Source organism: Periophthalmus magnuspinnatus, chromosome 16, assembly GCF_009829125.3.
Source record: "Periophthalmus magnuspinnatus isolate fPerMag1 chromosome 16, fPerMag1.2.pri, whole genome shotgun sequence".
NCBI classification, from domain to species: Eukaryota; Metazoa; Chordata; class Actinopteri; order Gobiiformes; family Gobiidae; genus Periophthalmus; species Periophthalmus magnuspinnatus.
This window is the reverse complement of record NC_047141.1, coordinates 1,146,082-1,173,582: the sequence shown is the minus strand read 5'-3', so window position 1 is coordinate 1,173,582 and position 27,501 is coordinate 1,146,082. Positions and strand designations below refer to the sequence as shown.

Here is a 27,501-nt window from a genome sequence, read left to right as displayed (position 1 = left end):
GCTGAATGTCTTACTGTTTTATTTTGACCATATATACAAAATGAAATGACGACCATAGAGTTTTAATATTTGTTATATGATTTTGTATTTGTTACATGTAGAGGAAGAATGGAGGGTTTTTAATAATGACTGTCCCTCGGTGCCTCAGAGTCTTTTACTGCTGGTCCATATGGTTGTGGAATGGTTTAAAGATCTTAAAACAAATGTTAAAAGTTAAACTCAATGCTTTCTGATTGGATAATCGTCTTGACAGCCAAGACATCAAACATAACACACGAGTTGTAATTGACTATCTGATTTTGTAATTAAGAATAAATCAGCATTAGTATAGTTATCAGTAAAAGCTGTAGTTGATTTGGCCCAGGTATATTCTTGGTTTAGACCTGGTTCAGTCCTGGTTACATCCTGGTTTAGTCCTGGTTTAGTCCTGGGACAGTCCGGGAACAACAGATGAAGCAAATCTGTATTTATCCAACATAAGTTTATTTAGAGCTTCTACTTTCTACATATTTTACAGTCGACATTTAACACTGTATTAGGTCTATAGAAAAATATCTGCTTCTGTGTCATTCAATAGTCTTCTACCACAGAACATAAAGTCTTTCACAGAATCCAAAAGTCCTGGTTCAATCCTGGTTCAGTCCTGGTTCAGTCTGTCTCCAGGATTCACAAAACTGTACCAAGAATCCCACGAGGAAATATGAAAAATCCTTTTTTTTGACCCAATGTGAGAACCACAATGTAGCTGTATCCTTCTGCTGGTGTCTGTCTTTGGATTTACTTTTTCTGTAAATCCTTTGTTTAGTCATTGTACCATGTGACCGTAATATAGTGTTGCTTTTTGGTGGGCCCATCGCTTTTTCAAAAGTCTTAGTTTTAATGTCAGTAGATTTTAGGTAAGATTATTACTATCATACAGTTGAAAACAGAAGTTTACATACACTTTATAAAAAGACAGATACACTTTTTTTTGTCACTGTCTGACATAAAATCGGACTAAACTTTAGCTGTTTTAGGTAAATTAGGATTATCAAAATTATTTGTATTTGCTAAATGCCAGAATAATGAGAGAGGCATTTTTTTTGTCTGCCCATAAATTTTCAATAGATCAGGGCTTTGTAATGGCCACTCCAAAACATTGGAGTGGCTTAATGGTAACAAAGTCAAAAAGTGGCTTTGTTACCCTTAAGCCACTTTTTGGCAGTGTGCTTCGGGTCATTGTCCATTTGGAAGACCCATTTGAGCCTAAGCTTTAACTTCCTGACTGATGTCTTAAGATGTTTCTTCAGTATTTCCACATAATGTTCTTTCCTCATGATGTCATCTATTTTGTGAAGTGCACCAGTCCCTCTTGCAGCAAAACAACCCCACAACATAATGCTGCCACCCCCATATTTCACAGTGGATGGTGTTCTTAGGCTTGCAAACTTCCCCCATTTCCAAATGTAACAATACTCATTAAGGCCAAATATTTCAATTTTAGTTATGTCTGACCACAGGACATGTCTCCATAAATTAAGGTCTTTGTCACTGTGTGCATTTACAAACTGTAATCTGACTTTTTATGTTTCTTTTGGAGTACTGGCTTCTTCCTGGCAGAGTGGACTTTCAGTCCAGGTTGGTACAGTTCTTGTTTCACTGTGGATAATGACACACTCTTACCAGCTCCAGCCAGTATCTTCACAAGATCTTTTGCTTTTGTTCTTGAGTTGATTTGCACATTTTGGACCAAAGCACATTCTTTTTTGGGACACAGAACCCGTCTCCTTCCTGAGCGGTATGATGGCTGGACATTCCCATGGTCCTCATACTTGTGTATAATAGTTTGAACAGATGAACGTGACACCTTCGGGCGTCTGGAAATTGCACCCAGGAATAGACCAGACTTGTGTAAGTCCACAATTCTCCTAATACCTTGGCTGATTCCTTTTGTTTCACAAAGAAGCAGTGTGTTTCAGGTTTGTCTCTAAATACATCCACAGGTGTGTCTCTAATTAACTGAAATGTTGTCAATAAACCAGAAGCTCCCAAAGATATGAAATCATCATCTGGGTTTACTCAAATGGTTTATAGGCATAATAATCTTACTGTATGTAAACATGTGTTTTTTTATATAGTGTATGTAATCTTCTGGCTTCAACTGTATATCCGTAAGTCAAAGTCACCACAGCGCAGTAAGCTGAAAATATATGGTAAAAAGGTCAGATAGAGCACAAGATACAGAGGAACATGGAGCAGAGGATGCAGTGGAGAGGATACAGAGGAAGGGGTCAGACGTGCAGAAGATGCAGGATAGAGGATCAGATGGAGCAGAGGATGCAGAGGAGATGGTCAGAGAAACAGAGATTGCAGGTTGCTGGTTGGATTCCCATAGCTGCGGCTGTTTGTGGTCAGTCACTGGGAGGTTGCGGGTCCGATTCCCCGAGCAGCCAGTACGTGGTCATCTTGCCTTTTCCCTTGATGTCGATCTCTCCTCGGAGCTCTAGCTGAAAACAGTTGAAGTCCATCAGAACATCACGAGTAGCAGAAGAAACGTGGACCTTCAGTGCTATAAAAGAGAGAAGACCATAAGACAGACTGGATCTGGTTTAGACCTGGTATTGTCCTGGTATAGTCCTGGTATTGTCCTGCTTTAGACCTGCTTTGTCCTAGTATAATCCTGCTTTAGTCTTGGTTTTGTTGTCGGATGGTGGAAGGAGTACTCACTCCCACGTCATGTCTTTCGAGGAGGAAGCAGAGACTAAGAACTTGGAGGCAGACTCATCCATTAGCCCAGCTGAAGTCACTGAGGTGGTTGGCAAGCTCCTCTGTGGCAGGGCTCCAGGGGTGGATGAGATTCATCCCAAGTATCTTAAGTCTTTGGATGTTGTGGGGGTGTCATGGCTGACATGTCTCCGCAACATCGTGTGACGGTCTGCGACAGTACCGCTGGACTGGCAGACCTTGGTTGGTGGTCCCTCTGCTTAAGAAGGGACCGGAGGGTGTGTTCCAATTACAGGGGAATCACAATCCTCAGCTTTCCTGGTAAGGTCTATTCCAGATTACTGGAGAGGAGAATCTGACCAGTAGTCAAACCTCAGATTCATGAAGAGCAGTATGGTGTTCGTTCCGGAACACTAGACAAGCTCTTTACGCTCCATCGGGTACTTGAGGGCTCATGGGAGTTTGCCCAACCAGTCCACATGTACTTTGTGGATCTGGAGAAGGCATTCGACCGTGTCCCTCTTGGTGTCCAGCCTTGTTCCCATTGCACATTGACTTCACCAAGGCTGCCCTTTGTCACCGGTTCTGTTCATTGTATTTATGGACAGAATTTCTAGGCGCAACCAGGGGCCGGAGGGGTCCAGTTTGTGGATAAAAAAGGGTTCGAAAAGTCTATTTACTGGTCAATCTACATTCCTACCCTCACCTATGGTCATGAGCTTTTGGTAATGACCGAAAGGACAAGATCGCGGATACAAGCGGTCAAAATGGGTTTTCTTCACAGGGTGGCTGGGCGCTCCCTTAGAGATAGGATGAGCTTGGTCACACGGGAGGAGCTCCTCCACATCAAGAGGAGCCAGCTGAGATGGCTCTGGCATCTGTTCCGGATGCCTCCTGGACGCCTCCCTAGGGAGGTGTTCTGGACATGTCCCACTGGGAGGAAGACCCAGGACACGCTGGAGGGACTATGTGTCTTGGCTGGCCTGGAAAGGCCTTGGGGTCCCACCGGAGAAGCTGGAGGACGTGCCAGGGGTGAGGCAAGTCTGAGCATCCCGGCTTAGACTGTTGCCCCCATGACCCAGCAGATAAGCAGAAGAAAATAGGTAGATGGATGGATAGTCTTGGTTTAGTCCTACTTCAGTCCTGGCTCAATCTTGGTACAGTCCTGGTTTCGTCCTGGTTTAGTCCTGGTTTAGGTCTGGTTTAATCTTGGTTCAGACCTTCTCCCGTGGACTCCATTCGTGATGATGTGTTCACTGTGTCTCCAAATAGACAGTATCGAGGCATCTTCAGTCCGACTACTCCGGCACACACCGGACCTGCACCAGAACAGGACCTGGACGTTTACATTTTGAACTCTAACATCAGCCTGTTCAGGGACCACAGGTGTTGCAATCATAGTACAATGCATCTCTCCCGGGAATGTTAATATTGTACTCTGTCCCTGTTTCATTAAATAAATTAACTTAAATACACTTGTAGCTGATTATCCAATCAGATGGCAGACTGAGCTCCTCATTTTGGGTTGCCAGATTCTGTGACCTAAATAACTTTCTATCAGCAGTGTACATACTGTAAGGCAATTTATTCTTCATGAGAAGAATTTTTTTATAGCAAAAGCCGAAGTTAAATCTGGACAAACGTTGTTGGACTGAAGACGTTTTGCTGCTCATCCCAGCTGCTTCTTCAGTTCTGGTCAGATTGCTGGTGGACACTGCCTTAGATCTATCTTAAGGGAGGAGCTAACTACACTGAAAATGTAACCAGCTATTGTCTCCAGTTTCAGCCTTAATGGCCCTATTCAACTTTTAATGGCCCTACTCCCTTGCCCTATTGTTCTCATTGTTTCCCTTGTTTGCCTTGGGTCTGAGGCCAAAAGCTTTTTTTGTTAGGAAAGACAATCCTTCCTTAAATAGGAATGGGGGCCTGAGACATAATCTCTCCCCCATCTATAATTGCTTCCTCAGGATGGTCATGTTGAGCTCTTAACAAAGCGGCCCTTTTGAAAGCATAAATATTCCTGTAACTTTTGCAGACATCATCGGATTCAGAGAATCCCTATCTGTGTATTTTGATGAGCTGGACAAAATGATGTGTGGATTAAAATTCTATTTTTTAAAATGGCTCTCCAGTGCCCTCTGCAAAGTTGCAATGGGTCATAAACATTTATCTCCAGCATGACAAATATTGAATCACATGGCAAGCTAAGGTTGATATGCAGCTCACTGTGGTGTGCCATTCCGTGGTTGTAAGGGTTGTGAGGACCTTTTATCCCTCTTGAAGTTTTAATTGTTCTTGTTCTTACAGCTCCGGATGTTCAGAACAAACCTACTTCTTATCTCTTATGAAGTTATGAAATATGAATTGACATTCTGTGGGAGAGAGTTAGGGCATTATCCCTGTGAGATTTTACCACTGTGGATTCCGATGCGGAGTTTCAGCTGAAGCTCCGGCCGATGTCGAATCCTGAACGAGTGAACAGCGTCGAGCAGAGCCAGTGCCATCCGAGCCACCTCTCTGCCATGGAGTTTACCATTACGCACTGGTAATCCTGAGACCACCATGTATGCGTCACCGATAGTCTCCACCTGTGGGTGCCAAAAAACACAAATGTGAGCCCATCATGTGCATGTCACCATCGTCTCCACCTGTGAAGATGTGGATAAAATGGGACTTAACACCTAAACCATATTTCAAATAGAGCTGCTACACTGGGCAGAACCTGAATGGCTAAAGGGGAGAGTGAGGGGGGGAGAAGGGGTGACGTCTGGAGGATTAAAGAAAAGAGTTAGGGGGGAGGAGGTGCAGGGTCTGGAGGATTAAAGGGGAGAGGTGTTATGTGTTATGTATAACCTACAAGCTATCTGCTTGATAGCTTGTCTGAGCAACACAGCTACCGTAGTCAATAGCCTTGCGGAGTAATATGTGTGTAACTACACCAAAATGGCAAGAAAAAGATCAGTGAAAAGGAGATCTGGCCAAAACACATCACCAACATGGACAAGGCCCCCCTCATCTTTGACTTCCCTGTCAGGAAAATAGGGGCCAGTACGGTCTCTATATGCACCGCAAGGAACGAGAAGTCATCTTTCACTGTAGTTCTTGGTTGTCAGGCTAATGGCCAGAAACGCCCATGGTCATTTTCAAGAGGAAGACTTAGCCAAAAGAAAAGTTTCCGGCCGGCGTCATCATCAAGGCTAATCCAAAGGGCTGGATGAATGAGGAGAAGCTTTATAGCCCGAAAAATACATTATAAAATTTGGACCACAAAGCTCCAAATGCACCTACTTTGCACTAAAGTTGCCAAAAAATGTGCAGTAGATAATGCTATTAAAAGACCATGTACATTTTAGTTTAGTAGTGAAAAAAGAGGATTTCGTACTTAGTCTTTGTCATGACAAGGTTCAGGGCATTAAAAATACAATAAAATCCACAAATAACATCTCTGCAACCACCTAGACACTTAGAGAGGAGATGATCTCTTGGACAGTTTTGTTAGTTACAAGTGCAAAGTGAGTTAGCTCTGAGTTCTACATGCTGCCTCCATGTGTTACCTACCAGATTTCTAAAGTCTGTGCTCAACAGTTTGCTGTCATCACTCGCTTGCATAGTTAAGATGTCAGTTCAATAGTGAAAGATGAAATTAAATCTGTCAACTAGACAAATTGTTGTAAGAGTGAAGAAGTTTCGCTGCTCATCCAAGCTTCTTCAGTTCTGGTCAGATTACTGGTGGACAATGCGTTATCTCTATCTGAAGGGAGGAGCTAACTACGCTGAAACTGTAAACAGCTATTGTCTCCAGTTTCAGCTTAAAACATTGGAGCTTCTCCATAAGAGAATGTTCCAACACCGGCGTGAGAGTTCCTCTGGACCTCAGTCAACTGTGCATCTCCATCTCAAAGCCATTAACCACTCCTCTGAAGATAGTGAGGTACACGACTGAGCCAGAGAAAAGAAATGGTTTGAGAGGGGAGTTAAAAAGGTACTTTTGTTAGGAAAGACAATCCTTCCTTAAACAGGAATTGGGGCCTCTCACCGATCTACAACTCTATTCTCAGACCCAAAACAAAGAGAACAATAGCAGGGTTGTTAAATGTTGAATAGGGTCATTTAAGATGAAACTTTAGAAAATAACTGTTTACAGTTTCAGTGTAGTTAGCTTCTCCCTTCCACCAACAATCTGAACAGAACTGAAGAAGCGGCTTGGATGAGCAGCCAAACGTTTTCACTCCTACAATGATTTTTCAGTTGACGGATTTAATTTCTTTTTTTGCTCTTTTGCTATGGACCAGACCTGGATGGCTGAGGGATTACACAGACATCTCACTTCAATCTGGAACATTCCAAAGAGCTTTGAAACATGTGGTTATCAAGCTTCTCCCAAAAAAGAGCAGTCTTGATGGCAAAGTACTGGACAATTACCGACTCATCTGCCATTTTTTGGCAAGTCCTCGAAAAAGTTGTTTACCAACAACTTACTAAATTCCTCCAACTGAACAACTCTGATGTCATCCAGTCAGGTTTTAGACCCAGCCAGGCCTAACTGCAGAATAATAATGCATTTATTGAAGGTCTAAGTTTGACACAGACAGAAATAACACAGACTAAGAGAAAGTTTGGACCAAAACTCTTCAGTTCCTTTGTCCTTATGCTCATTGCTTATACCCCAGAATGAAGTCCCTCCCAAACTAGGCCCATATATGACGTCCTTTTCATAATTTGCTGAGTTTGCCTATTTATAAGAAAGCATTAACTATTCAAAGTGTCAAAAGTGAGGCATCTCCACAAGAGGGTACCAGAACAACATAATCACATCACTAACACAAATAAGAGAAAAACATTGCACTAAATATTAGTTTTCTCATTTTAAGAGTAAATGTCTTAATAATAAATTTTATGAAGTAGGTATAATATTACCTCAATTAAAAGAAATTTAGCTTGTATATCTTCAGACTAGATATCAGCATGTCAATGTCTAATGGTGTCCACTTGGGGGTGCCACACCACAAACTAAGAGTCAAAACTGGACCAAGCCTCTGCACTGTGCATAAAAATATATATGAATAAAGGTTTTTGTTTTTTTTACCTTGTAAACATCAAAGTTGTCGATGATGGCATCAAAACATGTGTAGAGGTCATTCAAAAGAGTCACAACCTGAAAAAAGAAGGGAAAAGTACTTTAACTCTGGAGAATCCAAGAAACCTTTTCTTTTATGGAAAATTATGAACAATGCATTAAATTACAGCTATACGTTCACTGAACACTGAAATATCCACTTTTTAAATTGTATTCCCTAATTTAGGATCAGGGCCAAATTTGGCCTTTAAAGAATATAATTTATCCAAAAAGAATATAAAATGTACTTCTAGACATTGTGAAAGCTATTACTAAAAAGATTAACAACAACAAAAAACAAACAAACAAACACAATTTTACCAACTGCTTGTTTGCTGAGAAGACAGCATGTGGTCAGCCATCTTGTCACTATCACTCTGGCTCATTTTAGATCAATATTCATCCACTATGTGTCTCTATGCAGGAGCCAGAATTGGCACTCTGGGCTTTTGAAGTTAAATTTGACGTTTTTTTTGTTTGTTTGTTGATTTTGGGTAGCACCAATTAACTCCAGCGAAATTTGACCCCGTAGATCAAATTTGGCTGGCTGTCTATTCCAGGGAGGTACTTATGACTAGATTTTTTTTTTCTGGGTGTGTGTATGTGTTTGTGTACTCAGTGTGAGTGCTCTCTGTGTGTAAGGTGTATTACCTACACGGGGGTGCTCTGTGCAGGTGTATAAAGTATAGTACCTCAGTGGAGGTGCTCTCTGCATGTGTATGAAGTGTAGTACCTCTCTGGTTGTGCTCTCTGGAGGTGTGTGTATGTATTAAGGATGCTTGTTGTGGGTGCTGTTTGGGTACTCACCTCCATGGGGGTGCTCTCTGCAGAGATTGCAGTGAATCCCACTATGTCACTGAAGTAAATAGTCACAGAGTCGAAGGCCTCAGCCTGAACCGTCTCTCCACGTTTCAGCTGCTCTGCCACAGAACTAAGCACAGAAATACAGGCAAGAAACTTTTAAAAAATCAAAATCGGACATCATTTAGATAATACAAGAACAACTCGTGACTGCACAGTCACTCAGTGAAGCAATAATCAAAGTCTGACGAAGTCTGACAATGCCTCTCAAAGTGCTGCAGTGGTGGTAAGCTGCTATTGTAGCCACAGCTGCTCTGGGACAGACTGACAGAACTGAGGCTGACAATCTGTGCCATCAGCCTCTCCCACCACCAACACTCACACACCACATTCACACCAGGCACCTCTTCTCCTCGTGGTAGTACTAGCAGTAGTAGTATCCGTACTAGTAGCAGTAGTGGTAGTAGTAGCAGTAGTATTGGTAGTACTCACTGTGGTAGCAGTCATAGTCACAGTAGTATTAGTAGTAGTCCTCACTGTGGTAGTATCTGGTACATCAGAGGCTCAGTCTTTCTCTTCTCGTAGCAGTAATGGTAGTAGTAGTAGTAATGGTAGTAGTGTAGTAGTATTTGTAGCACTTGTAGCATTTGTAGTATCTGGTACAGCACAGCCTCAGCCTTCCTCTTCCTCCCCGTAGTAGCAATAGTAGCAGTATTATTGGTAGTACTCACTGTTGTAGTATCTAGTACAGTAGTGCTTCGGCCTCTTTGTGGTAGTAGTAGTAGTAATAGTAAAAGTAGCAGCAGCAATAGTGGTAGTAGTAGTAGTGGTATTGGTAGTACTCACTGTGGTAGTATCTGGTACAGTAGAGCTTCAGCCTTGCGTTTCTCTTCATGGTACGCCTGAGTCCGCTCCTCCACCAACTCCTCCAGGTTATTGGCATACTGCTCCATCCGAGAGAGCAGGTTATCCAAGATGTTAGTCCGGGACTCCCTGAGCAACAACAGGGGATAAAGATTCTGGTTTAGTCCTGGTTCAGTTCTGGTTGAGTCCTGGTTTAGTTCTGGTTCGGTTGTGGCTCAGTCCCGGTTCAGCCCTGGTTCAGTTCTCACTTGTTCTGTTTGCGGAGCAGGACTTGGATCTGGCTGAAATCCGGTCTCTCAGTTGGTTCTTCAGCCCAGCAGCGGGTCATAAGAGTACCCAGCTCAGGACTGTGGACCTGAGGGTCAACTGTGGGCCTGAGGCAGGGCCACTCCCCGAGTACCACACGATCCACGATCTCTGAAACAAACACAGCAATTTAACCAGAATGCAATCACTATGGGTTTTAAACTTTTCACAACAAGAAGGAAAAATATGCTGCTGCATTGCAATTACCATTAGATTTGTGATTCATGTTTTGATAATTGATACTGACAGTAGACTGTGTTTAGAATGCACTATACCTGATTTCAAACCAGTCAGGAAAACTGTCCTGACACTGTAATATTGCACCATGACACAGAATCAACTGCCTGGGATAGTATCCAGCAGTTGGTTTCCCAAGATTCTTAATCATTTGCCTGATTGGACAAAAAGAGGTTACGGGCCCCTCTCTGTCCCAGGACTAAGGGACAGAGAGGGCCCCACCCACAGCAGACTTACAGACTTGAACTCCATCTGCAAATGAATGCAGATTAATCCTGGACACATCTGCAGCTGTCTGTCCATGGGAGTGGATCTCTCCTTCACTGTGGTTCTCCTCAAGGTATCTCTTTTTCTGGGACAGTTATCAATTTGCCTGTTTTCTGTTTATTAATTTGCTTGTCTGTTTTCATTAATGATTTTCTAACTTGCTGTTGGTTAAATCAATTCTCATGTTCAGCCCTAAGAGATAACTGCTGTTGTGCTTTTGGGCTTTACAAAAATAAACTGAATTGAATTGAACTGGCCGTTCAAATTGAGATTGAGGTATCTTGCATTATATTACTACTATTTAGCCTTCAAAGTACCTCCAGATCTAAACCATGTATAACACGACAATACCAAGTTTAAAGAAGGGCAAACCAGGTCTAAAATAGGTCTTTTCTAAATGACTCTAAATCAGGGGTGAGCAAACTACGGCCCGGGGGCCACACACGTACTAATCCAGCCCGCTGAACATCACCAAATTATATTAAAATAGGTAAGGGTAAACCTTGTTCAATTTACTGTTCCTCTGTAATGACGTTTCCCCAAAAGATGGCGCACTTCAGCTACATCAACCTTGTTCGCGTGTATTACTCTTATTCTTTTATCAACCCTTCTGTAAAAATGAGCTTATGAAAAAAAAGTGGATAGTGAGCGCTGAGTGTTTAATATGGAATGGACAACTAAATATTTTTTCACTGAAGTCTGATCAAAGGCTGTATGCCTAATATGCCAAGAAACTGTCGCGGTTTTCAAAGAGTACAACATCAGCTGTCACTTTGCTATGAAGCACACCAGCTATGCTAGAAAGCAGTTAATGCAGGAATGAGCAGCTACAGCACAGAGGTTTGCAGCCAATTTACAGACTCAGCAACATTTTTTTCACTGGCAAACAGCGATTCAAGAGTCAAGTACCAGGGGAAGTTTTTTACTGGCATTCAAATTCAAATTAGCAAAAGCTAGCAAGCCTTTCTCTGATTTTTAAAAAGAATGCATTTGGAAAACTATTTGTACAATTAGCCTTGCATATTCATGCTTTGCTACCTGTTAAAGGCAAATCTCTAATGTAATATATACATATATATCCTGGCCCAGCCCCTCTGTCAAACTTTAGAACCCATTCTGGCCCATGTGTCAAAAAGTTTGGACACACATATAAGACACATGGGAATATTAAAAGAAGTACTACCATTTAATGTTGAAAATCACATTCTATGGTCTAAAGAAAGAGTGCTTTTAAAAAAAATTATCATTGCATTGTGGTATCGGAATCAGTATCGAGTACTGAGTCTATTCCTTTGTATTGAAATCGAGTTTGCCATTTTAGTATAGTGACAATACTAAACAACAACATTATTAACTAGGTTAGTAAAATTTTATTTCTCTGAACAGGCTATCCTTTGGATGAAGTCATATTTGTCAAACCCCCTGTGTGTCTGTCAGCGGTATCAAATCCCCATATCGCGATTCTCAGGTTGGAGTACCACAAGGCTCTATACTTGGACTGATTTTATTTTCATTATATATTAACAAGTTAACATCAGCAATCACCTTTGTAGATAAGTGGCTGACCAAGTCATGTCTCTTACTGAATTCCAAAAAAACTGTTTGCATGCTATTTTCCTAATGTTCACCATCAAATTCCATCTTAAATGTGTTACTGAAAGGAGAGGAGCTCCAGTTTGTACATGAATTCAAATATCTTGGTGTTACCTTGGACTCAATTCTCTCGTTCAAAAAACATGTAAAAAACATATCAAAAATTATTAATTTTAATATTCACAATTTTAGGCAAATTAGACCATCATTGTCAGAAAATGCAGCTAAAATGTTTCTCCACAGCATGATTTTATCTCACAATGAATGCTGCAGTACTAACTGGTCATTGATAAGCATGACAACCATAAAAGCTAGCATAGAATCACTTTTTTAAAAAGCTTTAAAAATATTTGATAGTAAACGTTTATCTTTTCATCATTGTCTCATACTTCAGAAATATAATATTTTAAGTTTTGCAAATTTTAGAACATTTAAACCAGCCTGTTCAGTACATAAGGTCTCAAATGGACTCGCTCCACCACCCTTGGGTGAGTTCATTATGGCCAAAACCAGTACTAGTGGTAGAGTAACAAGAGCCTCTACCAGAGGTGACTGTGTAATACCTTATACACGCACTACATTTAGTCAGCAGGTGTTATCAGTCAAGGGCACAGAAATCTGGAACAACATCCCAGCCGCAATAAGAGACTCAGTTAGAGATTCAGTACATTTAAAATTAATCTGAAACGATGGCTCAAGAGGAATTAGAACTGTGACCATTAATGTTATTCTACTATGTGCATGACAGTGTTGTATGTTATGATTGTGTTTCATTGTGCTGTTTCATCCCTGTTTGTCTTATGAATTGTAATTGATAATCTGTTCTTATGTCTATTGTATGAACTTGTAGTTTCTTGTTGTTTCTATCTCTCTAACCTGCCAGAGACTACAGATGTAAAGCCTTAGCCTTCGGGCTAATTCTGGCATATTTACATTTATATGTTCATGAATATGCACTGTCCAATTTAAATAAATAAATAAAAGTATATTTTTTTGCATTAATATTATGAATCCTTTCTTACACCGGGCTGTAATTTTCAAACTGAGAGATTTGTTAATGGGGCTGGTCCAGATTTTCAGATTAAATAAAAACTCAAATTAGAGGTTCAAAATTGTCTCTGGTGAGCTTGAGGCCATGTTCTAATGCTGTTACCTCTTTAAATCAGACCTGGAGACATGTTTTGTTTCATTCACACACTTTTCACTGTATTTTTAGTGTCTATATCCCCAAAGCTGAAAATGCTCTGTTCCACCTTGTGATGTCATGAAGTGATAATTTTCAAGTTAACAGCTCCTTTTACCTTTAGTTCAGTAGAGACTGGGGACTCCAGAGCTGAAATGATCTAAATTATTCCAATCAAGGTGTATGGAGTTTAAAAACACAACGGAGCACTTTTACCACATGATGACATCACAAGGTGGAACAGAGTGTTTTCTGTTTGAGAGAAACATACTGTAACTCCAAGTATCCAACATTGTAGCAGAGATCAGAAAATAGCATAATATGGGCCCTTTAATAAAACATTTTTGACAAAGCAGAAGCAGAGGGAGGGACATCAGAGCGCTGCAGAGGAAATTAGAATTTTTATTTTCAATATTCCTGCAAACTCTTTGAGATAGGCTGTTTTATCCCTCACAAAAGGCCCCATCAGTCTCCAATGCCACACAAGATTTTGACACTTATCTCACAAACTCATTTCCTGAGACGATATCAGGGCTTGGTAATTAATTAATGTGCATGCTAATCAGGACACTGTCAGAAACTGAACTAAAGCAATGGACTAAAGCAGACAGCCTGAAACAGGACTGAAGCAGGGCTAAAGCAGGTCTAAAGCAAGACTAAAGCAAAACTAAACCAGGACAAAACCAGGAGTAAAGCAGAACTAAACCAGGACTAAACCGGGACTAAAGCAGGCTTAAGCTGGGACTAAACCAGGACTAAACCAGGACTAAACCAGGACTAAACCAGGGACTAAACCAGGAATAAAGCAGGGAATAAATCAGGACTAAACCGGGAACTAAACCAGGACTAAAGCAGGGACTAAAGAAGGACTAATTCTAAACCAGAGAATAAGCGAGAACTAAACCAGGACTAAACCAGGGCTAAACCAGGACTAATCCAGGATGAAAACTAGGGAATAAACAAGGGACTAAACCAGGACTAAACCAGGATTAAAGCAGGACAAAACCAGGACTAAATCAGAACAAAGCAAGTCTAAAGCAAAGACTAAATCAGTACTAAACCATGGCCTTAACCAGGACTAAACCAGGACTAAACTAGGACTGAAATGGGACTAAACAAGGGACTAAACCAGCAATAAATCAGGGACTAAACCATGGCTAAAGCTGTACTAAACCAGGACTAAACCACAACTAAACCAGGAATGTACCAGGGCTAAAGCAGGACTAAACCAGGACTAAACCAGGACTAAACCAGGATTAAATCAGGACTAAACCAGGGCTCAAACAGGTCTAAACCAGGACTAAACCAGAGACAAAACCAGGACTAAACCAGGGCTAAAGCAGAACTAAACCAGGACTAAAACAGGACTAAACCAGGGACTAAACAAGGAATAAACCAGGGACTAAACCAGGACTAAACCAGGAGTAAAGCAGGACTAAACCAGGGACTAAACCAGGACTAAATCAGGTCTAAAGCAGGAATAAACAATGACTAAACCAGCACTAAACCAGGACTAAACCAAGGACTAAACCAGGACCAAAGCAGGACTAAAGCAGGGACTAAACCAAGGACTAAATCAGGGCTAAAGCCGGACAAAATCAGGGACTAAACTAGGACTAAACCAGGGCCAAACCAGGACTATACCAGGACTAATCCAGGGACTAAACCAGGACTAAACCAAGACCAAACCAGGAGTAAACCAATGACTAAGCCAGCGACTAAACCAAGGACTAAACAGGACTAAACCAGGACTAAAGCAGGTCTAAAGCAGGAATAAACCAGGACTCTCATCCTCTCTCTCTCCTCTCTCCTCCTTTCCCACCTTTGGGGCTGAGCGGCTTTCTCTCCCAATCTTTCTCCTCGCTCCTCCTCTCTCCCATCCTCTCACACCTTTAGGGCTGAGAGAGTCTCTCGCTCCCTCTCGTTCTTCTCTCTCCTCCTCTCTGTCGCCTCCTCTCTGACCCTTTGGGGCTGAGCGGGTCCCTCTGCCCTCTCTCTCGCTCCTCCTCTCTCTCACCCTTTCTCATGTTTGTAGTTGAGTGGGTCTCTCTTGCCCTCTCTTTCTTCCCTCTCCTCCTCTCCTTCTCTTTCTCCTCTCTCACCTTTGGGGCTGAGTGGGTCTTCTTGGATATAGAAGGCTCCTCGTCGTAGCGCTACCTCCTGAAGCACGATGCCGAAGCTGAAGACGTCTGCCTTCTGTGTGCCCTGAGGAGGAGGAGCCTCGAGGCGGAGCAGCTCAGGGGCCATCCACAACCGTTCTGAAACAGTACCAGATCAGGACTAAAACCACATCCAAACCAGGACTAAAACCAGGTCTAAAGCAAGACTAAACTAGAAGACTAAAACAAGACAAAAACAGACTGAACTAGGACAAAACCAGGACTGAACCAGGACTAAAACACAACTAAAACAGGACTAAAACCACATCTAAACTAAGACTAAACCAGGTTTAAACCGAGACTAAAACCAGATCTAAGAACAAGTCTAAATTATGTCTAAAGCAGGGCTAAACCAGAACTAAACCACGACTAAAACAGGACTGAACCAGGACTAAACCAGGACTGACCCAGGACTGAACCAGGACTAAACCATAAGTAAAACAGGACTAAACCAGGTCTAAACCAAGACTGAATCCAGGTCTAAAGCAGGACTAAACTAGAACTAAACCAGGATTAAAACACATCTAAACCAGGACTAAACCAGGTCTAAACCAGGACTAAACCAGGTCTCAAACCAAGTCTAAACAAGGTCTAAAGCAGGTGGAAAACCAGAACTAAACCAGGACTAAACCAGGACTGAGCCAGGACTAAAACACAACTAAAACAGGACTAAAACCAGGTCTAAATCAGGACTAAACCAGGTCTAAACCGAGATTAAAACCAGATCTATGAGCAAGTCTAAACTAGATCCAAAGCAGGACTAAACCAGAACTAAACCAGGACTAAAGCCAGACTAAACCCAGGACTAAACCAGGACTGAACCAGGACTAAAACACAACTAAAACAGGCCTAAAACCACATCTAAAGCTGGACTAAACCAGGTCTAAACCAAGACTAAAACCAGGTCTAAAGCAGAGCTAAACTAGAACTAAACCAGGATTAAAATAGGACTGAACCAGGACTAAAGCAGGATTAAAACCCAGGACTAAATCAGGAATGAATCAGGACTAAATCAGGATTACACAACACCTAAATAAGGACTAAGTCAAAAATGAAACAAGACGAAACCGGAACTAAACCAGGTCTAAACAGAACTTACGCGCATAGTATGCATGGGCATCCTTCCCGGTCTCACTGTCCACTCTGAAACTGGACAGGCCGTAGTCTGTGATCTTCAGGACGAAACGATTGTCTACCACACAGTTAGACGACTTCAGCTTTCCATGGGACACTATCACACTGTTATGGAGAAACAGCATGCCCTAGAACAAACGAGACCAGGAATCTAACCCACAACCTCCTCACTGAGAGGAGGTGACAGGGTAACCACTCTGCCTCAGTAACAACAGGGAGGACATGCATACTCCACGCAGAGCGATCAGGAGTCTAACCCTCAACCTCCTTACTGAGTGGAGAAGACAGGATAACCACAGTAACACAGGGAGGAAATGTGCACTGTTGTTGTGCTCTTGAGCAGGTGGAGGTTGGGGTTAAATTCTCTGCATGTTTTACCTTGACGATGTCGTTGATGAGTGAATACTTGAACATCCAGTCTAGAGTGATGCTGTCATTCTCCAAAATGTCCTACAGGAAAAAAACAGGCACAAAAAGAATTCTTTAGATTAATTAGTTTTATTCTTTCTTCCTTCTCCTCAGTTCCTTTCTGGAGGTGGTGCCACAGCTGCCCTGGGGCATACTGACAGAAATGTGGCTACCGCAACCCTCCAGTTAGAAGGCAAACACCAAAACACTTGCACCATAAGTATCTTTAAATTAGGGCAGGTCGGATTGGCTGCTATGGCCGATAACTTGCAGATAACAGTATTGAAATGTTAAAATCTATAGTAAGGGTCACAAATTCAAATTCAGTAAAGTTCACAAATGAACATGTCACTTTTATACAAATAATATAAATCCAGTGGTCCCTCGCTATATTGTGGTTCACCTTTCATGGTATTGCTGGTTTGCAGATTTTTTCTTAGTGCAATTTTACATGCTTTTTTACAATGCATGAATGTGCATTGTGTTCTGCATCCTGATTGGTTAAGGGACTGTAGACCATTGTCCATCAGTCTCCTCCGTGCCGTGTCTCCTGTACAGTACAGAATGTGTTCAGACAAATTTATGTAACCTTTGATTTATTTGACGTATATTATTTTATGTGTTAACATTTATTTGGGTCATTAGTATTTTGTACTTATTTTATCAACAACGAATATTATTTATTATATTGTGTTGGATACATTATTTACTTCCTTCATAAAGATATTACTTATTGTTGCGGTTGCGAGGAGTGCACCGTTGAAAATGTAATGAGAGTGAACACGCACAGTGTGCACGAGATGAGATAAGATACGTTGTTGAATAAAGACGAGCTGTAACTGTCCTGTTGTGTTGGTCTATTTAAGCAAAGAAGACAGCAAGAAAATACATCATATTAAATCTAACTGTAACCCGCCAAACCACAGCCTCAAGAGACTGGAGAGAACAATATATTAGGGTCACATTTACATAAATGTTGGATTGTAGTGTGACTCTGAAGTCCTGTATGTTTGCAAGGTTTCTCCCAGACAAAACCCACAATGTCTGCACCGAGAAATTTCAGAAACGCTTTGGACTTCAGTGTTTCTCTGCATAGAGAGGCGCCTCTGCGGATACTGCTGGAGCAGAGACACGAGAACAACACATTTAAAGAGATCAACGAGGAAGAGGAATATAATATACAAAGGTTTGAAGTTTGACAGTGTTTAAACAAGAGAGAAATGTGAGAAAATGTTAATGTCTGTGTGAGAAAAGTGTATAAAGTGTGTGGTGAGGGGTTTTACAGCTGCAAAACATATATAATCAAGGCCGGCCCTAGTGTTCACGGGGTCCTAAGCTGAATTTGTCTCTGGCCCCCAACAGCAGATGCCTCCTGGCTCAGATATTTTTGATTCATATTCTAAAATATTATGACTCTGCTCTCATCACCAGTTGTATTTGTGTTTATTTGACCAACATCAGACTGAAAACATCCAGAATGTCACAACTATAGCCACAAGAAGAGTAGACAAACTTATAAGGGGAGTCAAGAGTTTTAAAATTCTAGACATTTTTTCTTCGTTTCTGGTGTTCTTCGTGTTCCAGTTGACGACAGTTGAGTGATCTTAAATGTACATTATGTAAGGTCCTTGCACCTGTGTAAACACAGAGCTGCCCTCACCTCTGCCCGACTCAAAAACAAATGTAGCAGTAGTGGCAGATATTATACTACTATAGATATAAACCAAATGTAATTGTTTTAGAGGGACATTTAGGCTGCTGCAAACACACAAGCCCTGTGCCCAGTAAAACCTGATATATTATTTTCAATATAAATGTATGGGCTCTTGGGAGCCTCGGGACCCTAAGCAGCTGCTTAGTCTGCTTATAGGCTGGACCAGCTCTGTATATAATAATTGTAAAAAATAAAGCTGAGTACTTCACAGAATTCGCCTATTGAAGGTTATTTTTAGAACGTAATCCCCGAAATAAACCACTGTATATAAATTCATTAGTTGCATAATTCTGTAAACATACAGTACACACATCCAGGGACAGAGCCAGATTCAGACAGATTCAGACAGAATCTTCCAATCAGATTTATTCATTTCAGTCACACAAGTGAAACAAAGGAGCTCATTGGTCACCTACCATTTTGAACAAGAGTTTAGTGCAGAGGTGCCCACACTTTTTTTTTATTGAAAGCCACATCTCAAAACATATTTGAAGCGGAGGGCCGGTGATCAATTCAGTGCGGTGCTTTATACACAGCTTTGACAGAGCCACCGTGTATTAATAAGTATTAAAAGACATTCATTTTTTCTGTATCACAATGCAATGTGATGTTTGATGTTATAGTGGCAGAAATAGTTTCATTTGCTATTAAAAGTACTGCTTATGATCAATTGGGCTGGTTCAGCAGGGGCCTTGAGGGCCAATAAAAACTGCTCTGAGGGCCGCATTTGGCCCCCGGGCCATAGTTTGGAGACCCCTGGTTTAGTGATTCACTGCTTTAGTGAATCACTAAACCATTGACTCTGCAGAAATTTGCCATGTTTTTCAGTCCCAAACAAGGACCAGCAGCAGCAGCAGTAGTAAACTGAATAAGTAGTAGTACCTGCAGGCTCCCGCGGGGGCAGTACTCCGTGATGATACAGATGTTTGGAGGGTCTATGCAGGCACCGATGAAACGTGTCAGATGCTCATTCTGAACATCCCTCATCTACAACAAGAACATCGCATCAGGAGAACCAGAGACTTTCTTCAGATCTGAGCCTGGTCTCGCTCAGGAGCACCTCACTGGACCCTTCAGCTTTGATTTATCAGTGAATGTCATGTAAACACTGCTGCAGTTCCATGCACACTATAAATCAATTACTATGAGATTTATGGAGCGATAAGATTATTAAAATATATACAGCAAAATTAGCTGGTTTCCTTCAGATCATGGGCCCTCTGAACTCTCACATCAGACAGTTTGTGGTTTACATGTTATTTAAATCATCTTAAAAGGCCTGCTAAGGCCTTCTTTACCCTGAATCTTTACTTGTATTGATCCATCCATCTATCCATTTTCTTCCACTTATCCAGGGTTGGGTCGCTGGGGCAGCAGCATAAGCAGAGACTCCCAGACTTCCCTCACCCCAGACATGTCCTCCAGCTCCTCCGGTGGGTGCGTTCCCAGGCCAGACGAGAGACATAGTCCCTCCAGCGTGTCCTGGGTCTTGCCCGGGGCTTCCTCCTGGTGGTACATGCTAGGAACACCTCCCTAGGGAGGCGTCCAGGGGGCATCCTGAACAGATGCCCAAGCCACCTCAGCTGGCTCCTCTCAACGTGGAGGAGCAGTGTTTCTACTCCGCTCTGCTGTGTGACTGAGCTCCTCACCCTATCTCTAAGGGAGCGTCCAGCCACCCTGTGGAGAAAACCCATTTTGGGCGGCTGTCCTTTCGGTCATTACCCAAAGCTCGTAACCATAGTTGAGGGTAGGAACCGGTGAATCGAGTGTTTTGCCTTTCAACTCAGCTCCTTCTTGACCACAACAGGCCGATACAGCAACTGCATTACTGCAGATGCTGCACCGATCCGCCTGTACTTGTACTGATATGGATCTTTTTACCTTAGATGTTTATTCATGGAGACGTCTACTGCCATGACACCCAACCTTCGTAATACCACCTGTTGTTATGCAGGGGTGTATCTCACACTTGGAGCCTACGGGAAGATGTGTCCAACAGCCTCAAACCACTTAGACTAGACTAAACTAGTTTTCTTGTACTATTGTTTTGATGGTATAAATACATTCTCTGTTATATATCTATATCTGGAGTTGTGTTTTGTTTCATTCTCACATATTTAACACACAAACCCTGCATATTTAGGCCAAGTTCTCTCTGCCAAACAGAAAGCAGTTTGTTCTACCTCGTGATGTCATCATGTGGTAATACAGGAACTGCTCCTCTGAGTTTTTAAATGACACACACCTTCACTAGAATAATTGGGATCATTTCAGCTCTAGAATTGCCAATCTCTGCTGAACAAAAGGTAAAAGGGGCTGAACACTACCACTTCAAGACAACACAAGGTGGAACAGAGCATTTTGAGCAGAGTAATAATAAAGGGTTACTGAAACAAGTGTAAATGAAACAAAACACAACTCCAGGTCTGTTTTGATGAGGTAACAACATGACCCTCGAGAGTCCCCATTTTCATGACCTGGTTTAAAACTCACAAGAGTCCATTGTATGTAACATAGGACCTTTAAATGTCCATAAATCAGATAATAATCAGATTTTGCTGTGCATGTGAACATAGCATAGTTCCACCTGATGTGAGTAATTTGGTTTCTCTCAGATTTTTCACACCTGTGCAGGTTCTGACGAGACAATTATGCAAAAAAAGACAAACTAATGAGTCTCACTGACCACAAGGGGGAGCCACTCACATGCTTGAGCTCAAAAAGCACCTTCCTGTTCAGCTCCACTCGCTTCCTGTTTGTGTATTTGATCGCCACAATGTTTCCCTGAAACAGAAGAAACATCACCTGAATGTGTGTGTGTGTGTGTGTGTGATTGTGTGTGTGTGTGTGACAGGGACACTTCACGTGTACATGTATGTGTGTGAGTGACAGAGACACTTCACCTGTACAGGTGTGTGTGTATGTGTGTGACAGGGTCGCTTCACCTGTACATGTGTGTGTGACAGGGACATTTCACCTGTACATGTGTGTGTGACAGGGACACTTCACCTGTACATGTGTGTGTGACAGGGACACTTCACCTGTACGTGTGTGTGACAGGGACACTTCACCTGTACGTGTGTGTGACAGGGACACTTCAACTGTAGATCTGTGTGTGTGTGACAGGGACACTTTAGCTGCACATGTGTGTGTGACAGGGACATTTCACCTGTACATGTGTGTGACAGGGACATTTCACCTGTACATGTGTGTGACAGGCACTTCACCTGTGCATGTGTGTGTGACAGGGACACTTCAACTGTAGATGTGTGTGTGTGACAGGGACATTTCACCTGTACATGTATGTGTGGACAGGGACACGTCACCTGTACATGTGTTTGTGTGATAGGCACTTCACCTGTACATGTGTGTGTGACAGGGACACTTCACCTGTAGGGGTGTGTGTGTGTGTGTGACAGGCACGCTCCCCTGTATGTGTGTGTGTGTCGGGCATGATTCACTTGTATATGTGTGTGTGTGGTGGGGCACTTTACCTGTACATGTGTGTGTGTGACAGGGACACTTCACCTGTATATGTGTGTGACAGGTATGCTTCTCCTCTCCATGTGTGTGACAGGGACACTTCACCTGTACATGTGTGTGTGACAGGGACACTTCACCTGTACGTGTGTGTGACAGGGACACTTCAACTGTAGATGTGTGTGTGTGACAGGGACACTTCAGCTGCACATGTGTGTGTGACAGGGACATTTCACCTGTACATGTGTGTGACAGGGACATTTCACCTGTACATGTGTGTGACAGGGACATTTCACCTGTACATGTATGTGTGGACAGGGACACGACACCTGTACATGTGTGTGTGACAGGGATGCTTCACCTGTACATGTGTGTGTGACAGGGACACTTCAACTGTAGATGTGTGTGTGTGACAGGGACACTTCAACTGTAGGGGTGTGTGTGTGTGTGTGTGTGTGACAGGGACATTTCATCTGTACATGTGTGTGACAGGGACATTTCACCTGTATATGTATGTGTGGACAGGGACACGTCACCTGTACATGTGTGTGTGACAGGCACTTCACCTGTACATGTGTGTGTGACAGGCACTTCACCTGTACATGTGTGTGTGACAGGGACACTTCACCTGTGCGTGTGTGTGTGTGTGACAGGCACGCTCACCTGTATATGTGTGTGTGTCGGGCATGCTTTACTTGTATATGTGTGTGGGTGGCGGGGTGCTTTACCTGTACATGTGTGTGTGTGACAGGGACACTTCACCTGTATATGTGTGTTTTACAGGTATGCTTCTCCTGTACGTGTGTGTGACAGGGGCACTTCACCTGTATATATGTGTGTGTGTGTGTGTGACGGGGTGCTTTATCTGTACATGTGTGTGTGTGACAGGGACACTTCACCTGTACGTGTGTGTGTGACAGGTATGCTTCTCCTGTACGTGTGTGTGACAGGGACACTTCCCCTGTATGTGTGTGTGTGACAGGTATGCTTCCCCTGTATGTGTGTGTGACAGGGACACTTCCCCTGTACGTGTGTGTGTGACAGGTATGCTTCTCCTGTACATGTGTGTGTGACAGGGACACTTCACCTGTATGTGTGTGTGTGTATGTGTGTACAGGGACACTTCACCTATACATGTGTGTGTGGACATGTTTGTGGACATACGTGCGGACATGTACCTTGTAGTATCCAGTCTTGGCAAACACCTGCAGGTTCCCATCCCCCGTCATCAGAGAGCCGTAATTTGAGCCTCTCTGCAACAAACAAAAGAGAAAACCACTTTTATTAGTGCTATATATTTTAAGCTTATATATTTGTCCTGGGCCCCAGCATCTCAGGGGCCCAGAATTCAACCCTTTTCCTACTCATTTATATTAGAGGGGGGCCCATATGAGGTTTCCTGCCTCATATGAGTATTGTACTGTCCACGAATCAGGAATTATCATGCTTACCATGATGGCAAAATTAGGCACTGGTTTCTGAGAGTTTTGAAATGTGTTTATAAACTCATTGCGGTAACTTTGTACCACTGCAAACTAGTTCCGTTTTTCACATTTTTAACGTTGTGTTCTAATAAGGAGTTAAAGACTGTCTGCTCTTTGTCTAGACCCTGACTAGGACCCTTAACCCAGACCATCTGCTGTTGAAATTAAGAAGAAGAAAACTTTCACCATTTGTTCTTTGAGTATTGGATGACTTGTTCTACACCTGTTGCCGAGAAATTGTGTACCACTGGCCTTCTCCTCAACTGGCCCAAATGATCTTGGCAGTAATTTTTACAACAAAATGTATTAATACATTATATATACAATTAGAATGTCAATAGCATCATACTGCATTGTGATACAGACCTAAAATGAATGTTCCAAGCCTTCCTAAAGGTACGGTGGCTCTGACAAAAGAATGTAAACTGTATCCCTCTGAATGAGCCACTGTATGGCCATCGGTTTTAGAACTCAGGAGTCATTTTCAATCTGAAGGAGCTAGAATTAGACTTGATATAAGAGCATAGTACTGGTCCTAGTCCAGTACTGGTCTAGTCCTGGTCTAGACGTACGTGTTTCAGTCCTGGCCGAGTCCTGGTCATAGTCGTGTTTCAGTCCTGGTCTAGTCTTGATCTAGTCGTGTTTCAGTCCTGGTCGAGTCCTGGTCTAATCTTGATTTAGTCATATTTCAGCCCTGGTCTGGCCCTGGTCTAGTCCCAGTTCAGTCCTGCTGGTACCAGAGAGAGGGTGATGCGGCTGCCACTCCTCAGGACTTTGGCCAGGTTACTCATGTGGATATCCTCCCAGTGAATCCTCCACAGCTGAGCCACCAGCTCCTTTTCCAGCTTCATTCTCCTGTAACGTACATGTACAGATGATCATACATATGAAGAAACATAATCATATCTGAATATAGTGTGGGACGAACTCTAACTTGCTCCTTCTCTTAGTGGAATATACCTGCCCATATGAATAAACATGTAAACTTGTTTCATAATTAACTCTGATTTCATGATTTTTGATATTGTTGATTATATCAACCTCAAGGGTCCCAGCTGATATATTGTCAGCTGGGACCCTTGAGGGTCCTTTTGAGCAACTTTGTTTTTTAGTTTTTTTTTTCAAACATCAGTTTGTGGCTGTGTTGAGGTCAGTCACAAATTTTAAAATAACACCATGATTTTTGATTTCACATGTTCAGTCCAAAAGCAAGAACAAAAGGGTATGTTTACTCCCTTGGGGACCCTCGAGAGTCCCCATTTTCAAATGGCCATAAAATCCACATTAATATTAACATTATTTGCTACTTACAAAACTCAGATCTCTATATCTACTTCTACTCTACTCACGCGTGTGCAGACTTTATATATTTGATGCATACTTGTTAGGTTATAAGACCCTTTTTCCATAAGTCTACCCAAAGTGAATCATAAAAAAGAATAATAACCTGTAATATTTTCACAATTAAGAGTGAGGAGGGAAATTTGATCAGAATTTATTTGAGTCTAGTATATGCCAATAATTCATGGTGAAAAACAATTTGGTGCATCACTGTGTTCTGAATAGGAGAGGCTTATGTAAAAAAAACTCCTCGAGGGTCCCCATTTTTTGAATGGCCATAAAATCCACATATATTGATATATGCGGATATATCTAATCTACACATATATGTGCAAGTGTTTTATATACATTGCATATTTTTTAATATATAAGACCATATTTCTCCGTAAGTACACTCAGAGTAAACAATAAACAACAAGTACAACAAAGTAGAAAAATGACGTATTCTTAAAATTAAAAGAGTGAAGTGAAAAACTTGAGCTACATTTAAAGCCTAGTTTATGTCAATAATACAAGGTGGAAAAATCTTGCATGTTCAAAGTGAATGGGAGAGGTTTATGTGCAAAAAACATATTCCCATTGATTTCCATTATAAACGCATCTCATGACTAAAACATAAGATGGATTTCAATATAAATCAGGTCTGATTGTTTTGGTCTGAAGGTAAAGGATGTGAGGCCAGTACAGACACTGTGGCTGCCCTCCTGTGGCACCTGTGTGAACCCCTCAAACTACATCTCCACTGATTGGTCGATACTCAGCTGGATCATATGTTTTAAATATGTTTTAAAGAGTCATAATGTAAATAAAGACATTTTCACAGCAGCCATTTTGGATAAAATATTTGTAGAGGCTAAAGTAAAGAGGAGGTCTTTGAAGGTGTTATGACCACGATCCAAAAGTTCCTGTAAAAATTCCAAGATGGCAGAGACTGAACAGCGCACCGCATCTTGTCCACGTCTGCTGCACCATTCTTCAAACTGCAACAGAGTCTGTGCAGAAGCGAGAACCAGATCCTTGCTGGCCAGAATGGAGCAACCAGCAGAAGTTTGTGTCCCTCCTGCAAAACTCTTAGGTCTGTTTGATAAATCATGGGAAAAGGAGGAAAGGCATAAAGGAGAATGTGATGCCAGTCGTGAGCCAGTGCATCCTGACCCAGCAAGCTGGTGTTGTCCCTCAGAGAGAACCAGAGAGGGCAATGGGTTGCTTCCCGCGAAGCAAATAGATCCACTTCGGCCCTGCCAAAGACCCTCCAGATGGTGCAGACCACCTCTGGGTGAAGCTTTTATTCCCCTGGCAAGAGAGTCTAGCAAGAGAGGAAACCTACCACCGTTAGATAGGCTGCCTGCAGTCTTGCAAAATGGACAGACGCCCCCATGAGAAACTGCCATATTCTCCGTGTGAGATTCACCGATCTGGTCCCTGGTCCCCCCCCCCCCCATGTGATTTATATGGTAAACCACTGACCTGCTGTCCGAACGTACAAGCAAATTCCTGCCTAGCAAGTTCGACAGAAAATGGTGCAGTGCCAAGTACACAGCCCTTAACTCCAGCATATTTACATGTTCCCCAATCAAACTCAAGGTCCATGTCCTCTGTATCACCCAACCTTGCCATTTTACACCTCAACCCATGGAGGATGCATCCATATACACCACTTCCAACCATGAAGGTAGAGGCCCCAGTGGGACGCCCTATAGGATCCAACGTCTGTCTCTCCGCTGAGACAGGGAGTGCAGACACTGGGGAGACATAGCCTCTTGTGTCTGTGTGCGAACTGAGTTGGGTCCAGCTGTAAGGTGTTCAGCTACATATGCAAAGTGAAAACAGCCCCAATGAAACTACACTGTTGGCTGCTACCAACCTGCCCAGAAGCTGGAGATATCACAGGAACGGCAGGGCCTTTCCCGAAGGGAAAGCAACCAGGGTGACAGTGTTTTAAGGCCATCCATAAAAAACAGTGTCCTGGGTCAGGACCAGATTGCTCTTGTCCATATTCACACACAGACCCAAATGGCTAGCATGACCGTCTACAAGTCGAATGGCGGTCAGAAGGGACGAAATAGAACTACAGATGTGCAGGTGTAAAGGTGTGTGAGTGTGCGGGGCTTGTTTTAAGTGGGCAGGGTTTGTTTTTAAGAGGGTGGGACTTGTGTATGGAGCGGGGCTTGTACCTGTAGATGAAGACTGTGACGGTGAGGACCATGGTGAAGATGAAGAAGAGGATGATAGACACAAGTTGATGGATCGTGATCGTCTCTGAGGATAAAGAGAGACAAGATTATAAAGTCCTGGCTTAGTCCTGCTTTTGGTCCTGCCTCAGTCCTGGTTTAGTCCTGGTTTAGTCCTGGTTTAGTCCTGGTTTAGTCCTGGTTTAGTTCTGGTTTAGTCCTGCTTCAATCCTAGTTCAATCCTGGTTTAGTCCTAGTTTAAGTCCTGGTTTAGTCCTGCTTCAGTCCTGGTTTAGTCCTGGTTTAGTCCTGCTTCAATCCTGGTTCAAGCCTGGTTTAGTCCTAGTTTAAGTCCTGGTTTAGTCCTGGTTTAGTCCTGGTTTAAGTCCTGCTTCAGTCCTGGTTTAGTCCTGGTTTAGTCCTGGTTTAAGTCCTGGTTTAGTCCTGGTTTAGTCCTGGTTTAGTCCTGGTTCTGTCCCTGTTTAGTCCTGGTTTAGTCCTGGTTTAGTCCTGGTTTAGTCCTGGTTTAGTCCTGGTTTA

The 27,501-nt window shown here is 42.5% G+C and overlaps 1 protein-coding gene across 1 annotated transcript in view; it reads right to left on the bottom strand.

Annotated features, from left to right (window-relative positions):
* Positions 1–471: 471 nt before the first annotated feature.
* The window catches only part of LOC117383418 (atrial natriuretic peptide receptor 1-like), a 70,859-nt gene continuing 43,829 nt past the window's right edge, over positions 472–27,501 (bottom strand). The window contains exons 8-22 of the mRNA XM_055227927.1: positions 26,965–27,049; positions 24,187–24,304; positions 23,144–23,218; positions 21,192–21,269; positions 19,368–19,472; positions 16,742–16,813; positions 16,329–16,491; positions 15,173–15,328; positions 9,733–9,901; positions 9,467–9,613; positions 8,627–8,750; positions 7,790–7,858; positions 5,117–5,291; positions 3,924–4,022; positions 472–2,548 (exon numbers count right to left, since the gene is read on the bottom strand). Coding sequence (XP_055083902.1) covers positions 2,391–2,548; positions 3,924–4,022; positions 5,117–5,291; positions 7,790–7,858; positions 8,627–8,750; positions 9,467–9,613; positions 9,733–9,901; positions 15,173–15,328; positions 16,329–16,491; positions 16,742–16,813; positions 19,368–19,472; positions 21,192–21,269; positions 23,144–23,218; positions 24,187–24,304; positions 26,965–27,049 — 1,793 coding nt within the window. The 3' untranslated portion in view covers positions 472–2,390. The remainder of the gene's footprint in view (positions 2,549–3,923; positions 4,023–5,116; positions 5,292–7,789; positions 7,859–8,626; positions 8,751–9,466; positions 9,614–9,732; positions 9,902–15,172; positions 15,329–16,328; positions 16,492–16,741; positions 16,814–19,367; positions 19,473–21,191; positions 21,270–23,143; positions 23,219–24,186; positions 24,305–26,964; positions 27,050–27,501) is intronic.